The sequence below is a fragment of the Peromyscus californicus genome, unplaced genomic scaffold (genome assembly GCF_007827085.1).
Source record: "Peromyscus californicus insignis strain IS unplaced genomic scaffold, ASM782708v3 Scaffold_4__1_contigs__length_199733344, whole genome shotgun sequence".
NCBI classification, from domain to species: domain Eukaryota; kingdom Metazoa; phylum Chordata; class Mammalia; order Rodentia; family Cricetidae; genus Peromyscus; species Peromyscus californicus.
The window spans coordinates 5,245,667-5,263,282 of record NW_026294562.1 but is presented as its reverse complement, the minus strand read 5'-3'; the positions used below and the strand labels follow the sequence as shown (position 1 = coordinate 5,263,282).

General features: G+C 46.2%; 1 protein-coding gene and 1 long non-coding RNA gene across 7 annotated transcripts in view; one reads left to right on the top strand and one right to left on the bottom strand.

Moving 5' to 3' along the window:
• Nrap (nebulin related anchoring protein) overlaps window positions 1–17,216 on the bottom strand; it is a 71,544-nt gene extending 54,328 nt beyond the window's left edge. For 3 of the 5 annotated variants that reach the window (XM_052762434.1, XM_052762438.1, XM_052762437.1), the window contains exons 1-11: window positions 17,110–17,216; window positions 16,707–16,801; window positions 16,134–16,221; window positions 11,758–11,862; window positions 8,849–8,950; window positions 7,405–7,509; window positions 6,310–6,414; window positions 5,374–5,481; window positions 4,990–5,094; window positions 4,178–4,282; window positions 2,683–2,799 (exon numbers count right to left, since the gene is read on the bottom strand). In XM_052762434.1, the coding sequence (XP_052618394.1) occupies window positions 2,683–2,799; window positions 4,178–4,282; window positions 4,990–5,094; window positions 5,374–5,481; window positions 6,310–6,414; window positions 7,405–7,509; window positions 8,849–8,950; window positions 11,758–11,862; window positions 16,134–16,221; window positions 16,707–16,801; window positions 17,110–17,181 (1,107 nt within the window). In that variant the 5' untranslated portion in view covers window positions 17,182–17,216. Of the gene's footprint in view, window positions 1–2,682; window positions 2,800–4,177; window positions 4,283–4,989; window positions 5,095–5,373; window positions 5,482–6,309; window positions 6,415–7,404; window positions 7,513–8,848; window positions 8,951–11,757; window positions 11,863–16,133; window positions 16,222–16,706; window positions 16,802–17,109 lie in introns of all 5 variants that reach the window. The other 2 variants (XM_052762433.1, XM_052762435.1) reach the window with 1 other exon arrangement.
• LOC128125268 (uncharacterized) overlaps window positions 1–17,246 on the top strand; it is a 48,245-nt gene extending 30,999 nt beyond the window's left edge. For both annotated transcript variants that reach the window (XR_008223124.1, XR_008223122.1), the window contains exon 3: window positions 17,139–17,246. This is a non-coding gene — a long non-coding RNA (uncharacterized LOC128125268). The remainder of the gene's footprint in view (window positions 1–17,138) is intronic.
• The last annotated feature ends 370 nt before the right edge of the window (window positions 17,247–17,616 follow it).

The window sequence follows — 17,616 nt, the reverse complement described above, 5'->3', positions numbered from 1 at the left end:
TCGTTACAGATGGTTGTGAGCCACCATGTGGTTGCTGGGAATTGAACTCAGGACCTCTGGAAGAGTAGTCAGTGCTCTTAACCTCTGAGCCATCTCTCCAGCCCCGCATGGTACATTTTAATGCTGACAAATGATATATAGTTAAAAATACAAAACCGTGTGTTCATTTAAATCCTTACTCTAGAAATACATCCTTATTTTAAAGTGGGTGGGGGAGGCTAGAGAAATGACTCAGTGTTGAGAGGCCACTGCTCTTGCACCCACAGTTTCCAGCACCCACATGGAGGCTCTCCAGTTCCAGGGATTCAACGCTTTTCCAACCTCCAAGTATGCACATGGTGCATAAACATACACTCAGGTACATACACATAAAATAAAATAAAATATATTTAAGGACTAAAAAGCTTTTAACTTTGTGTGTGTGTGCTTGTGTGTATGCATGTATACACACTCATAAGTCCACATGTGGCGGCCAGAGGCCCATGTTGAGTGTCTTTTTTATTACTCTCCACCTTATTTTTTTGAGGCATGGTCTCTTGCTGACTCTGGAACTTGCTGTTTCAGTCACAATGGTTGGAGAGCAAGTTCCTAGGACATAGTCTCTGCTCCACCTACCCCACCCCACCCCATCCCACCCACAATGCTAAAGTGAAAAGTTTGTGCCACCATTTCTGGCTTTTAACTGGATGCTAGGGATCCAAACTTCAGTCCTCACTTTACCCACTGAGCCACCTCTCCAGGCTCTATAGATATGTCTTGATAGTCATACGTTCAGGTATGTATATCACATAGAAAAGGAGTGGTCCTTTTTTATGTGCACTCCTTTTCTATGTGCACATACTCCTTCTGGTAGTTGAACTGTCCTTGGCCTCCACCTACCCAATAGTCTCTGGTTCTACTTTTGGTCCTAAGATCTCTATATCAGGCCAGGCACTTTCCTTTTCTGGGCTATGAAAAAGAGATGGTCCATGCCAGGCAGCGGTAGAGCACGCCTTTAATACCAGCACTCGGGAGGCAGAGCCAGGTAGATCTCTGTGAGTTTGAGGCCAGTCTGGTCTACAGAGTGAGATCCAGGACAGGCACCAAAACAACACAGAGAACCCTGTCTTGAAAAACCAAAAAAAAAAAAAGAAAGAAAAGAAAAGAAAAAGAAAAAGAAAGAAAGAGAGAAAGAAAAAGAGATGGTCCAATGATTGTCAAGGTTTACCAAAGCTAACAAATGATCGTATTATATGTATCACACATATCATATGTTAATATTAATTATATATTAATATAATTGTTATTATATCATATGTCATATAGCTAACAAAATAGATCAAATATTTCAGGCTTTGCCCTCCACATAGTCTCTATGTCAGGTGCTCAAATTCACTGTGAGAGCCTAATGGCAGCCAAAAGCAGTTTGTAGGCAGATACAATGTGGCTGTGTCCCAAACACAACTTCACTTATAAAACAGGCCCTGAGCTAGACTTGGGCTGTGAGTTAGATCTGAAACTAAGGCCATAGGGTGCTGACATCTGCTCCAGAGTACTAGAATCATCTAGAATGTCTAATCTCTCAGCACCAGACCACCTCAAAGCATCCAAGGCTCCTAATGAGGCTCAGGGAAGTCTGATTCTGAGTATTCAAAGGTCAGAAGGTCACCGATCAGATTGGTTTGAGATTCAGGCCTTACAGAAGAACAGGATGCTCTATGATATCTGCATCTCAGCGCCTAAGTTGCAGAGAACACGGTGTGGGGGCACTTTTCACAGCCACAGTTCTTCCCATAGTCGGAGCTGCCACTCAAAGGTACTGAGCAGCAGTGCAGCTGACAGGAGCCACTAGGAAGGGACACTAGAGCCCCAGGGAGCTGGAGGACGTGTGTTCTTGCCAACTAGTCCTAGTTCCGAAAGGCTTACACACAGGGTGGTTCAAACAATATACACCCAGCAGCCAGACCAACCTGGAAGGCAGGTGGAACTCACGGAATAGACACAGCTTCTCTGAACTCTGACTCCAGTGATAAGAGAAATGTGGCATTTGAAACAGTCTTTCTAGGCTTTGATTCCACACTAATGTAACACTTATGATTTTAAGAGTTGGGGCGTACAGGCCGGGCGGATGGCGTGGAGGGGGAAAGTGCCTGCTGCTCTAGCAGAGAACCTGAGTTTGCTTCCCGGTTTGGGTGGCTCCTAACTGCCTAGAGCTCCAGCCCCAGGGGGACCTGGCACCTTCTTCTGTTTCCTGAGGGCACCCGCATTCACATATGTGCACATGCATGCACACACAAGCAATTAAAAATTAAAACAAATCTCTACAAGTTGTATCGTCTAGTAGATTTCTGACAGCTACAAATCTGGCACTTCTGAATATTTAGTAAGAAAGTTTTGAGCCCACAGAGAAAGATTTGTTTGGTTCTATATATGCATTATTTGGAAAGTGGTAACATGCAGATAGTATGCAGTTTCATTTTGTTTGATTTGAGGCAGGGTCTCACATAGTACAGGCTGGCCTCCAACTCACTGTATAGCCTAGAGTGGCCTTGAACTCCTGACCCTCCTGCCCTACCTGTCAAGTGAGTGCCAGGGTTATAGGTATGTGCCACCAGCAGCAGCACTCTTTTTAAACAGGGCCACTGCATTCCGGTCTGAGAGAAAAGGGGACAGTACAGGAGTATGGCTCTCCCCAACACTCACCTCACTCACAAGCTTGTTCACACTCTGAGCTCGCTGAAGGACCAAGTTGTCCTGGGCTGTGAGGGAGTGAAAATGCGCAGCGCCTTTCATCTTGTGGAAGTCCTGCCTGTATTTGATCTGGAAGAAGCACACAAAGAGAATCTTGGGTTGTGGTTGCCGCACTCCGCACGAGACATCTGCAACAATCCGGATTTAATACTAACACTAATGCAACAGAATTCTCTAAAGGAAGGAAAATTCCTCTGGATCCTTTAAAATCTCTTATTAAATTTAGAAACCACTCGATTCTTTTTTTGTGTTACAGCTTTCCCTGGCCCTTTCCACACTTCACTTCCCACACTTTGCACTCTAACACTGCCGGAGAAAGTGAGAGAGGTTCTTCCGGCAAGCATCACCAAGAGACATTCCAACCCATCCTGCACTCAGTCCCAACACCATCTCTGCTCTGTCTGCAGAGGAGAGAGGAATAATGTCTTGCATTTCCCTTCTCGGGGCAAAGGGGGTGCTGCCCTGGGTGCCTGGGTCCTCACTAAACAGTAGCAGAGAGGAGGAGGAGGAAGAGGAGGAGGAGGAGGAGGAGGAGGAGGAGGAGGAGGAGGAGGAGGAGGAAGGGTAAAAGGATGAAGTGATACTAGTTTCCAGTCAGAGACCAAGTCCAAGTTGGCATGTTAAGAACTACAATAAGTGCCACACTTTACTGAGTTTAATTATAGCCCATCTCTCAAGGACCGCCTGCTGCCTAACATTCTCCAAATAAAAGCCTCTTATCACTCACTGGGTCACATTTGATCATCACATGACTTCTTTTGTTGCGGGACAGTTGTATACTGTGTGACGATGTATTTGTTGTGATTGGTCTAATAAAAAGCTGAAAGTCAATAGCTAGGCAGGAGGTATAGGTGGGACTTCCGGGCAGAGACAGGAAGAAGGAGGAGATAATGGAAGCTTACAGGAGCTGACAGGAGACACGGAGAGGAAACAGGAGGTGCAAGATGGAAGAGAGGTAACGCCATGTGATAGAATGTAGATTGATATAAATGGGTTAAAGTTGTAAGAGGTAGTTAGGAACAAGCCTAAGCTAAAGGCCAAGCTTTCAGAATTAAAACTAAGTTTCCGTGTCATTATTTGGGAGCTGGCTGGTGGGACAGAGAAAGACTTGTTACATTCATTCAATAAGCTTTTCCCCTAAGAGGCTCAATTTCACTATGGGGTTTTGGGAAAGATTCTCTTCGCACCTGCTTATCTGCCTGGACCAGCATTTGTACCTTTTCAAATGACAAATGACCAGTGTAGTTAGTCTAGCCCCATTTTCATGTGAACAGATAAATGGACTCAAAGTCTATGAGCAGATCAAGAAGATGTCATGAGTTTGGACCTGGGGGCAGGCTAGCATTCTGCTTTCACTTGGCCCTGAGAGGTGTCTGTACATGACTTTCAGTAAGCACAGCCCTCAGCATTCCCTTATCTCCACCTCTGTGACTCTGCCAGTACTTACGTCACTAGCAAGTTCATTGGCCTTCTTGGCGTTCCGATAAGCTGGGGTGATCATGGCCGGGAAGCTGCCCTTTCCCCTAGGTTCATCAGACTCTTCTGAGTAAGCCTGGTGAGTCAATCAAAAGCATTGGTCAGTAATGCGTTCTTCCTGGAATGTGCGGTGCTCAGCAGTGACAGCTCAAGAGACTGATCTCAGGAAAGCTCCTCCACACAGGACATTCCAGTGACTGCCAAAGAAGTACCATGTGGTAAATAAGATGCTAGATCCTGGAGCCTGGACCATTATATAATAAATACATAAAAATCTGTCATCCTCCTCCTCCTCCTCATCATCATCATCAATCATCACAATATCAGATAAGCCAAGAGATTCTCCACCCCCGATGCTGTTATTGAATACACATGTGGTTGTATTCCGTTGGTCTCAAATATTACTTTGGGAAGCCCAACAGCAGATCTATGCAGAAGGGAGCTTTGACATCTCCATACTGCTCCTCATCAGCCATGTGTGTTGTGTAACCAGAAACCACGTAGAATAAAACCTTTTGTAACTTTGTGAGGAGGAACTGCATGCTGCTATCAGTCTCTGAAATGGGGTAATTGTCCTTCAGTAAACAGATGAAAACATCGTACTATTGGCCAAGTCACCACACTGGTATAGCTTCTCTTTTCAAGGTGCTTGGGATTTGTGGTCTGTATATTGTTTGGACCTAAGTCCAAACTCTGATAATAATATCCATGGCTGTCACAGCTGTAGGGAACAAACAGAACTGACCTTGGAGAAGACAGGCCACTCCCAGAAGCACCTCATACCTGGCCATACCGGTCTGCATATTCCTTTGCCATCTTGCCCTCAGCTCCTCCGACAGAACTAGCCACACCCTTCATTTCTTTTTGATATTGTTGATGGTACCTCACCTGTTCGGAGGGTAAGAAAAAACTCAATGAGTCCCGTTAGGAGAGCCACAAGAGTAAGAAAAAACATGCTTTGTGGGGCCTTCTGTCTCTGTGGGGGTCTAGGGAGTCCATCTCAGACATGAAGTGGCAAGCCACTGTCACAGGAAAATGGTTGACAGTGAAGACGGAAAGGTCCTTCTTGGCTCTGGTAAGCATGTAAAAGCAGACAGGAAGTTGGATCCTGATCCAGGTTGAGATCCCGCTTCCTCCTTATCATGGTGCATAGCCACAGGCACTTACATCACTTGCCAGCTCATTGGCTCTCTTGGCTATCTGATAAGCAGGTGTGATCATGGCAGGAAAACTGCCTTTCCCTCTCTGAGCTCCACAGTCTTCTGTGTATGTCACCTGGACAATTCAAAAGAAAGCAGTGAATGACCTGCTGCATCGCCATCTGAGGGGCTGTCCTCTCAGAGTACCATGAGCCCCTGCCTACCACCTTGGACAGTCCTTAATGTGTTTAACAGCTTACTGCTTGGTGGGCTGAATTCGTCTTATCTGCCTGTTCATTCCCAATACCTGGCTCATGAGGACACTGTGTGGCTGGCGTTCAGCACATCCCTGTGTTGTACCGGGTGGGGCCGGGGTGTGGCTGTGGGCCAGGGGTGGGGCTGTGGGCCAGGGGTGGGGCTGTGGGCCAGGGGTGAGGTTGTGGGCCAGGGGTGAGGCTGTGGGCCAGGGGTGAGGTTGTGGGCCAGGGGTGAGGCTGTGGGCCAGGGGTGAGGTTGTGGGCCAGGGGTGAGGTTGTGGGCCAGGGGTGAGGCTGTGGGCCAGGGGTGAGGCTGTGGGCCAGGGGTGGGGCTGTGGGCCAGGGGCATATTGTGTTCACATGAGGGTGGGTACACACATGTCTGCAAGCTCCTTTGCATATGGGTGTGCTTACATAGAGAGGCCTGAAGGTGAGTTTAGTATATTCCTTGGTTGCTCTCCACCTTATGTATTGAGGCAGCGTCTCTCACTCAACATGAAGCTCTCTCTAATTCTAGCTAGTCTAGCTAGCCAGCTTGTCCCAGAACCCCAGTCCCTGCCTCCCAAGCAACTGGGATTGCGAGCAGGGCAGTGCACTTGTCTGGATTTTGTAAGGGTTGTGGGAATCTGAACTCTGGTCCTAATGCTTATGTGGCAGATGTTTTGTCTGCTAATCCATTTCTCCAGCCCTCCTACATCATTTCTTACATCACTCTGAAGCTGTCCCCCAGCTTTGGCCCGTAGCAGCTCAGGGGTGTCTGCCACCGGAGTGAACGTGGAGATGCGCTCATCGTGGCCTCTCTTGTATTGTACCTGATAAGGAGAACCTGAGTCAAAACCGTGGCCATACCTACTTCAAGCCTCTTCAAGGACCCTGCCTTACAGCTCTCCAGAAGCTAAACCTTCAGACATGCTCAAAACAAACCAAGTCTATGCTCACAAACATTATCTTTGCTGATGTGCCAACTTAGAGTACCAGGTGTTTCTAAGTGTTACTAAATAGCAATTCATGTGACCATTTCAACAATTACATCCAGTGGAACTATTATTTACCACAAACAAGAAGTTGAGGGATAGAGAAGCTAAGTAATGTGACCAGAGCTACACAGCGAATGTTTGAGAGAACCAGGGTTCAAATCCTAAGTTTTTGTCTCTAGAGCCAGAGCCCTTAACCCTCAGGCTATGCCATTCTCCATGTAGATCCACATCTGTGGAGGCCACAAAGGTTTCCTAGTGAGATCTGAGCTTGCTTTACCCAGCAGGGCTGCATTAGAGGATGGCTTGACCATGTGTGTGGTTACCAGGTGACTGGAAGGCTCTGCACTTGGCTGTGCTAGGGGAGGTCTTTCGCTCCACTCCTTGGCAGTCCTATAAAAGGCCCTTTAGAAGAGACAGGAGGGGCCAGTGGATATTGATCCAGGCCTTCCCAAGGCTATCCTGTGTTTCTATCTGTTTCTCTCCCCTCTATCTTTCTACCTAATATCTCTTATCCCTCTCCTCAAGAGTACCCTGGGAAAAAAGTGGGGGCAGGTTCCCCCACATACATCCATTCTAAGAAAAACCAGCAACCTGGAGAAATGTTTATTTTAGTCTTTGGGTGAGTTATATGGTCTCTGCATCCCTCCCTTTCCACATTTTGTAAATGTGGCCCAATCAAGATGCAGAAGACACACTATAAGGAAAACTTTGTTTTCCCCACAACCCTATAAAACATTCTTCTTGTTGTTTTCCTGAATAGCAGGGCTGGCTGCATTCATGTCAGAAGTTAGCATCAAGGGTTCACATGAGCCCAGGGACTCTCACCTGGCTGGCCAGCTGGTTGGCTGTCTTGGCCCTTTGGTAGGCAGGTGTGATCATCGCTGGGAAACTCCCCTTACCTTGCTGCTGTTCGTAGCCTTCTGTATAGCCCTGCTGGAGAACCGCAGAGGCGTGAGAACCAGTCTGGTCCTGGATGAGAACTCACGAAATGGCAATGACATCAGTGACACTGGACTCATGTCATACATGGGAAACACGTCAGTTTCTGGGATAAGTTTGAACATGATCCTTGAATAACACCATCAAGACTGAGGACCCATATTCCCCTAAGTCAAAGGGGATCAGTGTTTAGAGAATATTGTGGGGAGCCTGGTTCAACTCCCTCGGGTGCCCTTGTGTCATAACACGGTCATTAATCCAAGCGACTCGGCTGGAATTCATCTCCAGGGAGAGCTCTCCAGCACAGGAAGGAAGATGTCTCATTTTCCCTGCTTACTCTCTGAGCAACCCATGGGTTAACTTTTCTAATGAGAAGTAGAACCTCAGCAATTGTGTTTCTCTTTCTTTCTGTTTTTCAAAGGAACAAATCACAAGAGCTAACAACGATTTCCCAAGCAGGGTCTTCCATGGGCAGAATGTACAGAGCCGTGTACAGGAGGAGCAAGGGCGCCATCCTCAGTCAAGGGTTGCTCCAGCTCTCTCTACTCCAGCACTGTCCAGGCGTTCCCTCACCGTCCTGGAGGTGAGAAGTCTAGTGTGGGCCACGGGACTGGCTCCTTCTGGAGCACCAAGAGGAGAATTTTTCTCTTTCCTTTCCATCTTCCAGAGGCCCTGGTGTTCCTCACTTCTTGACCCGTCATGGCTTTGACCTCTGCTTCTATCACTACAGTGACTTTTCTCTGACTCTGGCCTCCCTGCCTACTGGCTAGAGAGAACCTTGTGGGGAGCCCTCAGAATCCAGGTTCTTCCTATCGAAAGATCCTAAACTTAATCACATCTGTACATTGTCTTTGACGTGTGAGGAAACCAAGTGATGGGATTCAGAGATTGAGACATGGGAGTCTTGGGGAGAGAGGCATTTTAGCTCAACTACCCCCTTCCTGGCTTATGTCTTGAATACTTTTTCCCTGGCTTAGCATGTGACACTATTTTGAGGGTGGCATGGAGCCTTTAGGGACGGAGTATGGCTGTCAAAAGGAGGTCACTAGGGACCAGCCTTTGAAGGTCATATCTACTTCAGGTTCTAGACTGATTTCTCTGCCTCTTGGTAGACATTGTGAACAAGTCACTGCCATGATTGACTGAGCTCCCCTGAACCCATGAGACAAAGTCGAACACCCCCTTTGTTTCTGTCAGGAGTTTTTTTGCCACAGTGACATTAGTCAAGACAAGACAAGGGGAAGGTGTTCTGTCTACCACAATCTTAAAAAGAAAGGAATATGTGAAGGAATTGTTACATACTTATTGTAAGTGGTTCATAAGCCCTTACCTCACCGAGAGACTGAGCTTCAACCATCCTTACAATCTCAGGGTCTGGCAGAGCTCCTGGACACCAAGTGTTCCCTTCTCCATACCCCGGCCAATAGTCTCTCTATAAAGAAAGCAGGCACACGCATCCAGATACATTCCCTGCATGTTTGGTTGTTCACCCCACACCCCCACAGCCCACCCCACACCCCCCACAGCCCACCCCACACTCCCCCAGCAATCCTTCACTATCAACACAATCTAACAGCAAGTTGCTCCTACATGCAGGGTCTCAGCCAACCAAACTGCCCGTGTTTTTCAGACTAGAAAATGACCTAATACCTTGGATAACTGAATTCCCTGAGATCGTCTGTTACAGAAACCTCCCAAATGCAATAAAACATTTCTTTGCCCCTCAGTACAGTAAGCCTGGGCAGGGAGAAGTCCCCATTGGCAGGAGGTCTGAGGTAAGTTAGCTTTACCCAGCAAAATTTTAAAAACCTACTACTTATTTTGTATCTGAAGATGCCAATGGGAAAAGCAAAGGAAAAAGAAAAAAATAGATTTTTCTTTTAAAAATATTTGCTGTAAAACTTCAGGAATAAAACTAAGGAAATAAATAGCAATGAAAAGACATTAATGTGCTTACATATACTTTAGGGAAAATAAAGGATTTTAAAGTAACCTGTATGAGAGAGCAATCAAAAATCAGAAGGCATGTACGCTGGGACAACACAACCTCACTTTTCACTGTCTGTTCTAAGGAAACACCTGCTGTATCCAAAAGAGATTGTGGGAAAGAGTAATTGTTGCAACTTTATCATTTGTAAGAGCAGACAACCCTGCCTACCCTACCAGGTTGCACCCTACATCTGCTCTCAATGGTGTATCCTTAGCACACATCCACACAGCTGGAAAGGATGCTGATGTGGAGATAGCTCTATAAATAGTATCTGTGAAATGGAAAGACAGTTGGAAAGTAATAATAATTGCTTAATGGAAAAAATACATTGGCATATAATTGTCAATAGAAATAATAACAGCCGCGATTCTTGTACCTAACACTATTTCTGACATCTTTACATCTGCCTATTCTTTAATCTTCACAATAGCCCTGCGGGTTAACAAGTTCTTTAAGTTTACTTTATAGGTGATAAAATTGTTTTCTGATTTGATTTGAGGCCCTATCTCCACAGGAGGGAACTTAGGACACACATGGATCTGGCACTGTGACCTGATCAAGACACCAGGGCCGGAGAGGTCATTGGCACTAGGGGCATCCTACTACTGTTCTGAATATTGATGATTATATCCATGGATTAATGATGTTCTCAGCCTTTATCAGACACACAGTGGTTAAGGCACAGACCCATAACTGCTCAAAGTTCCAAGAATAAATGCCCTAAATGCATCTCTATCACTCCCTCCAAGGCTCAAGGAAATCACAGGAAAGGGGGAGAAAGAACATGAGAACTGAAGGATGAGGAAATGGGCCACCATAAAAAAAAAGTCTCTTGCAGCCTGGTGTGGTGGCACACGCCCTTAATCCCAGCACTTGGGAGGTGGAGGCAGGTGACTCTCTGTGAGTTCCAGGCCAGCCTGGTCTATAAAGCTAGTTCCAGGACAGCCAGGGCTACACAGAGAAACCCTGCCTTTAAAAAAAAAAAAGGCATCTCTTGGACTTAGCACTCAAGACTCCGGGCAGCTGGCGACATCTGTACAAGACTGGTCCCAGCAACACCACACCATGGATGGGAGGAGCCCGTGACGTCACATCCTTCCCTGAGGGACTATTGGCCATTAAAGGTTGATGGGTGAGGGAGTGTCGCTTTTCTCCAGTGGTGTAGCTACTGATTAGTGGTCCACATTCCAGTAAATAATCTCCCATCCATGCTCATGTCAGTAATCTGTCTCTCTCTCTCTCTCTCTCTCTCTCTCTCTCTCTCTCTCTCTCTCTCTCTCTCTCTCACACACACACACACACACACACACACACACACACACACACACAAAACCATGAAAGTAGGAGGGTGACTTGAAGGCTTCAGTGGGTGAGATAATAGGGGCATAATAATGACCAAAATTCATTATATATGTGTGTGTATAAAATAATAATAATAATTTGAAAAATAAAAATTAAATTAAGAAAAAACAGTGGCTAAATAGCTCAGTTCAGATCCTTCAGTAAGGTAGTAGGTGTGCCCAAATTACGTACTAGAAGTCTGAGATGGATAGAACATTGAGAGACAGGTAGATGATTGATAGACACAGACAGGGGACAGTTATAAACAGATCTCAGGCAGATATAAGCACACAGGAAAGTCTAGAAGGACACCTGCAGGATCAGTAAGGTGGGCACGTGAACTGCGTGGTCTGGGATGGAGATGGGAAGTTAAGGTTTAGTGCTTGCTATGTGTATTACATTGAGAAGAGTGCAAACACTGTGCATGTGCACAAAACACATAGCCCAGGGATATCTTAAGGAGCAGGTCATCAATAAACAGGCCATGGGAAGATATCCAGGAAACCGTGTGACTGATGTGGCACACTGGACTGGGACAAGAAGAGGGGAAGCCGTTTGGGGAGGCCCTCACAGGGCCAGGCAGGAGTGACTGAATCAGAGGGGGACAGAGGAACGGAGAGGAAGGACTGGGGCCAGGAGAAGTGTCACAGGAAGAAGAGCAACACTGGCCACGAGCTGGGGCCACGCTTCCTGGCGACAGAGGCCCTGTGGTTGGAGGAAAGAACATGACAAATCTGAGCCGGGCAGATACAGTTGGGGTGCTCTCAGGAAGGACTAGTGGAGGTCTCTGGTGACAGGTGGAGTGACATGGCGGGTAAAGAAAGGCTGGTGGTTTCCTTAGAAGTGGTAGCAATAGCGATCTTCTCTTGCATAGTCCGCATCCTCCTCTCTCCTTCCAAACCACTCACCTCACCCATCAACGGCTGCCTGCTGGGTGTGCCTGCTCCATCCTTGGACTTCATGTCCCAACGGAAAATGGATTTAAACGGCTCGCCATCTTCTTGGCCGTTGACCTGTGTACAGTGAAAGCGTTGCCAGTGACATTTCCATCGGAGGAGGGAAAGAAAAGAAGCAATGCCTAGCTGAATCGGGACACTTCCAAGTCTCAGCCGGGAGGCCTCTTAGCGGTAACACAGAGCTCGTTGTGTCAATGTCTCACGGCGGCTTCGTTGTGCCACCAGCCAGGTGACGTGTGTAAAGCTCTACTGAGCGGTGCGACTGAAAAGCTAGAGGTGTCACGAGGCCTGACAACCTGAGCTCAATTCCCAACACTCACATGGCGAGAGGAGAGAACTGGTCCCCATGAGCTGTCTTCTGACCTCCACAAGTACAGCCAGGCACAAATGCTCACACACACACACACACACACACACACACACACACACACACATACACACACACACACACACACACACACACACACACACACACACACACACACACAAGTGGATATGTAATTTTTTTAAAGCTAAATTCTCCACAAACTTAGCACAGGGGAAAGTCTTCCAACTCGATTCCTTCCCACTAATCTGTCACTCACCATCCACCAGGCTAGATAAAACACTGGCTCTCTGATGTCATGGAGATTGTCTCTTTTGTGTTTCCATGCAAGTTTATCCCTTCTCTGTTTTGACTGGTAATACCCTTTCAGTTGCTTTTTTGTGTATAGTGTTAGGATGGGAGTCAAATTAATCTTCCCCCATAAAAATATCTAGTCTTAGCATTCTTCACCATTTAGCTGTAATCGAGTGTACAAACATCAATCTCTCCAACATGTGACCGAAAGAGCATTCTTTCGACATTGAACGGCAGTGATTTTTTTTTTTTTTTTTTGGTAATTTAAACGTTCACACATGGGCAACTCATTGCTGGGCTTTGTATTCTCATCTACTGGTCTGTCTCCGTGGTCTGTCTCAGTGGACTGTGTCACTGGTCTGTCTCCCTGGTCTGTCTCCCTGGTCTGTCTCACTGATCTGTCTCCCTGGTCTGTCTCCCTGGTCTGTCTCCCTGGTCTGTCTCAGTGGTCTGTCTCCCTGGTCTGTCTCCCTGGTCTGTCTCAGTGGACTGTGTCACTGGTCTGTCTCCCTGGTCTGTCTCCCTGGTCTGTCTTTATGTCAGTCCACTAAGTGACTAGGTATTGCTTTCACAGTAAACCTTGAGAACTGGTAAACTAAGCCCTTCTACTGTATCCCTCAAGACCTCCTAGCTGTCCCAGAGCCTTCATATTTTCACACCAATATTATAGGCTGTCGGCAGTATCTATAAATCACACCATGATTCTGACTATGATGGCAAAGACACAGATGTACAAATGTCATGCCCACATTCCGATCAATTCGGAGAGCACTGACATGTCAGTACCTTCATGATTTGGGGAAAAGCAAAGGTTTCTTAAAGAGAGCTGTGGAAGGACTCACCATAAGAGAAAAATCAACAAGTTCTTAGGTCCAAAGCCAAGATATCACAATTTGTTGGATCGGAGATGGGGCCCCAAAACTTCAGTTTTTACAAGTTGAAGTTTAAATCCTTAATTTTACAGACAATGGAGAAACAAGGGCAGAGAGAAAAACCTAGGAATTCCAGTTTCCTGTCAAGGGCATTTTCTGTCTATGACTTCCCAAGCCTGCTGCTGCTGCGTAATGTCCTCCGCAGACCGGCAGGCTGTCGGTACAGGACTGAGATGACTTTGCACACGTCCCTTACTGGACTGGAAGAGACTGTCATGAGCAGTTCAGAGACTCACGGCTTCTGATACATAGGCCCAGATGAATCTTTGTCTTGGGGGATTCCTTGAGCATGGCAGGATGTTTCACAGCAGCCTTAGTTCTTACCCACCAAATACAATAATTCCTCCCTCCCAACTGTGATAGTGACAAATGTCCCCAGTCAGCAAATGTTGTCCTACGAGGGTAAAACTACCCTGCTAGAGAACCATGACTTAAGGAATAAGCAACATGTCACCGAAACAAGAGGCTCTATCCCACCTTCAGAAAGCTGCCCTGCTGCCCTTGCCCAACACTGTGAGCACCAAGTGAGAGTCACAGCCACACCAAGGAGTAAGAGAGGGAACAGCCAAAGGCTGGAAATGCCACTGGGGATCCTGAGCAGGAAGTTCATTCTCTGAACAGCAGGGAGCTGCAAGGTAGCATTTCTAGAAATTCCATCCACTCTCAGAAAACAGGAAGTTCTAGCTTAATAAATATTTATTTTTCCAAGTGACATTTGTGAAGCAGAAAATCATAGACCTATGACAAATGCCAGCTTAAAGTCTTTACCCAAAATCCCCATCATTGGCGCGTGCCTTTCTTTTGAAAATTTTAGCACATAAGCAATGCATTTATTTCTTTTTGAATTGGCCATATCTCTCAGAGAGGTGGAAGGGTAGTGTTGAAAATTCATTCATCACACACCCTATGGTAGCTCAAAGATTTGAGGTCTAGAAAGGACATGATTGTTCATTTCAATTTTTCCTAATAAAAAAATAGGAGAAAGGGGTCTCAATAATAAATTGCTTATATGCACACATACTATACACACCATACATACATGTACACATATACACATGTACATACCATATTCAACTATACATGTGCACACATATGTATATCCATGAACAAAAATGCATGGTGTAGTATTCCAATGTACAAACACATATGCATATAAATATATATGTACATACATATTTATACACAAACATACCCACACATGCATATATGCACACCACATACATATATACACATATGTGTATATACATACATACCACAAAGATACAATACACATGAACATATGCATATATACAGCAGTGCATGTATCATAGATCTGTATGTACATGCATGCCTAGTCACACTTGCTAGCACCCATACACACTGACCATGTGCAAAAACATATGAACACGTACACATTGTCACATAGTCATAGATGTGAACAAATAGACACACTCAGGCATCCCAGGAAACTGGCATTCCTGCCTATGATCTAAAAGAGAATGATAGATTACCCTGGCACCCTGCCAAATTAGGTCGGTCATACACAGTTAAAAGGGAGTGAGTGAGTCCACAGCCACCCAAGGAAAGGTAAACACTGTGTGCCCTGTTGTGTAACTGTAAGGTAGCCCTGCCAGGCTTGAGGGAGGCTAGGAAATGGCGGAGAGTAGACACAAACCAACAGCATTCTGAGGGAAAGTTCTTCTCCCTGTACCTAACTGCAGAAACATCTGGATACATGAAGTTTTAATTTTTCTGGCCTTTGCAGTTTACCGCCTTCCGGGAATGTACACAAGTGAGGCAGTAATATGGACTCTGCAGTCAGACAGATCCGGATTTGTACACAGATGGCAGTGTACAGGTTGCATAATGTCTCTGAGCCTCAGGTTCCTCTTGGGAGAACGGGACAAGAATAGAACCTGCTCCGCTGGGTTGTAATGTGTGTGGAGTGATGTAAGCAGCCTCCCGGTCAGGGCCACGTGTTTGTTACACACAAACAGTGCAGAGCACTTAGGGAGGGAGGTCTGCTCTCAGCAGCTGCAGTGATACACACAAGGACAGCGGCGTTAACACGCTTCCTTAAGTCCAGTCCAGTGAGTCAGCCCAAACAGGGGTGGCACCCGGGAGGGAGTCTCGGGTGAAGAGAGATTACTAGAGAGTCCTCCACCTGTTGGGTAATTCCTAATTTTAGAAATCGGCCTAAATCCCACCCCACAGAGCCGTCTCATGGGCCAATGATTCATCGTATTAATAGATGTGACAATTCCAACAGCTGGGTGGGTGACAGAAGCAAACTGTTGGACTCATGAACACACCACCCTCGTCCGCCTAGCCCTTGAACTCCCCTCCCAAAGCAAACTTCATTTCTCAAAATATCTCTGAGCTGTCCCCCACATGGGGGACAGTGAGATTACAGCCACTTCTCAGTTCAAGGGAGTTCTACTCCAAAATACTGCCAAGGGAGAGAGAGAAGGGCTCTTTGGAATCTTTGTCAGCTCTGTAAATTTTGTTCTATGTATTAACTACCTAGCATATGTGAGGCCTATTATATAAGGTGACACCACTGTGTCCTGGCTGGTGGCTGGCCAGATACAAAGATCATGTTCAAATCAAGGACCTGTGGGCTGACCTCTAATGTTGCAGCAAGACAAAGAGCAGCATTAGTCACTTATGAGCACTTTGCGTGTGTATGAGGAGGAAGTGAACTGGTCGGTATATAGACAGAAACAAAGATCAGCAGGAGTCTGAGCCCAAGGATTTCCCTTACAGGCTATTTCAAAATGCAAAGCCAAGTGACTTACCCCACCCGCGGCTGCCACAGGCTTCTTCAAGGTTAGATTTAAAGGCGTGTGGTAGACACTGGTGAAAGTGTTGTTCTTAGGGTTATGGCTGCAAATACAATGCAAATGGAAATTAGTAAAGTGCTTGATCCAAGGGGTTGAGTGACTTCTTAGAATACTGGTCTCTTTCAAGATGGATGAGCTCAAAACTCAAGAATTCAGCTCGTGACTTGCCACTAAATCTTATCCCTCAAAAACATCAAGTAAATTTAACACATGTAACATGGAGATGAATTTTCACTGAGGATGGTCATGGATCTGGACATCATTTTAGAGGAACTTTAAAGCCCTGTCTATGCGTATCTTCAGCAGTTACACTGTTCTGCAGGTTTTATAATCTGACACAGGGTTATGGTGGGTGGGGATGGTCTTTCCCCTAAAGTCCCACTAAGGGCTCCTCCGTGACTGGATCAGAGTGAGCACTTTGGGGGAGGTGCTCTCAGAGTCCAGCTTGGAGCTTAGAACCAATCCCTCAGTTGGCTACTTATCGACAACCAGAAGTCAGGCCGTGGCGGCCGGGTATCAGACACTTACGCATGACAGTATGGTTTTTTCTGGTGACTCACGAAGTTATTAACAGAAAGCATCATCTTGCAGACCTCACAGTGGAAACATGCTTTGTGCCATGTCTGAAAGACACAGAAAAGACCTGGCAATTAGTGGTCTTTGTCTAGACTCAGGGCTCACAGACTTTAAGCTAAAAAATTGAGAATTATGGATAAAATTAAACTAAAACTCATGAGCTATACACACGAGTAGAATATGTTAAAACGAAACAGTTTTTTTCTTGAAGCAGCACAAAAGATATAGAAATGAACAGAGCCTAAGAAAGGTAGAATGCGTCCTTCCCTTATCGTTCAATGGAACTCCAGAGGTGACGAGATACATGTCCCAGGTACGTCATTCTTCCCAAAGACCACAGAAGTTCTCCACTGACCTGGTCTATACAGCTGATCTTCTCCGCAGGGTAAACTCCATAGCCACACCTGGAGCAGGCCTGCACATTCATCTTGGAGTGTGGGAGACGGAGAAGCAACAGGCAAGGCCGAGCAGAACCCCAGTCAAGCTGCTGACGCGTTCAGATCAAATCCCACCACTAGGAACCTCCGCGGGACGCCTTGAGCCTTCGCAACCCAACCTCTACTTTCCTCTGCTGACCTTCTGCTCTGGAGTCCTCAGCTGGCCGGGTTTTAAAGCTGCCACTTACTCAGGGGACAATTTTGGCGACTCTGTCAGCACGCATGCGTCTGAGACAAGGTGGAGGTATTTTGAGTTGATGTGCTTCTCAAAATAGAAAAGTTAACTCATAGCAGCATCATGTTTATGTGGATAACCAAATCTTGGTGTGTGTGTGTGTGTGTGTGTGTGTGTGTGTGTGTGTGTGTGTGGTCAGACACTTGGGCCTGGTGAACACTAGCTATGCTCATACTCCAGAAAAGGACTC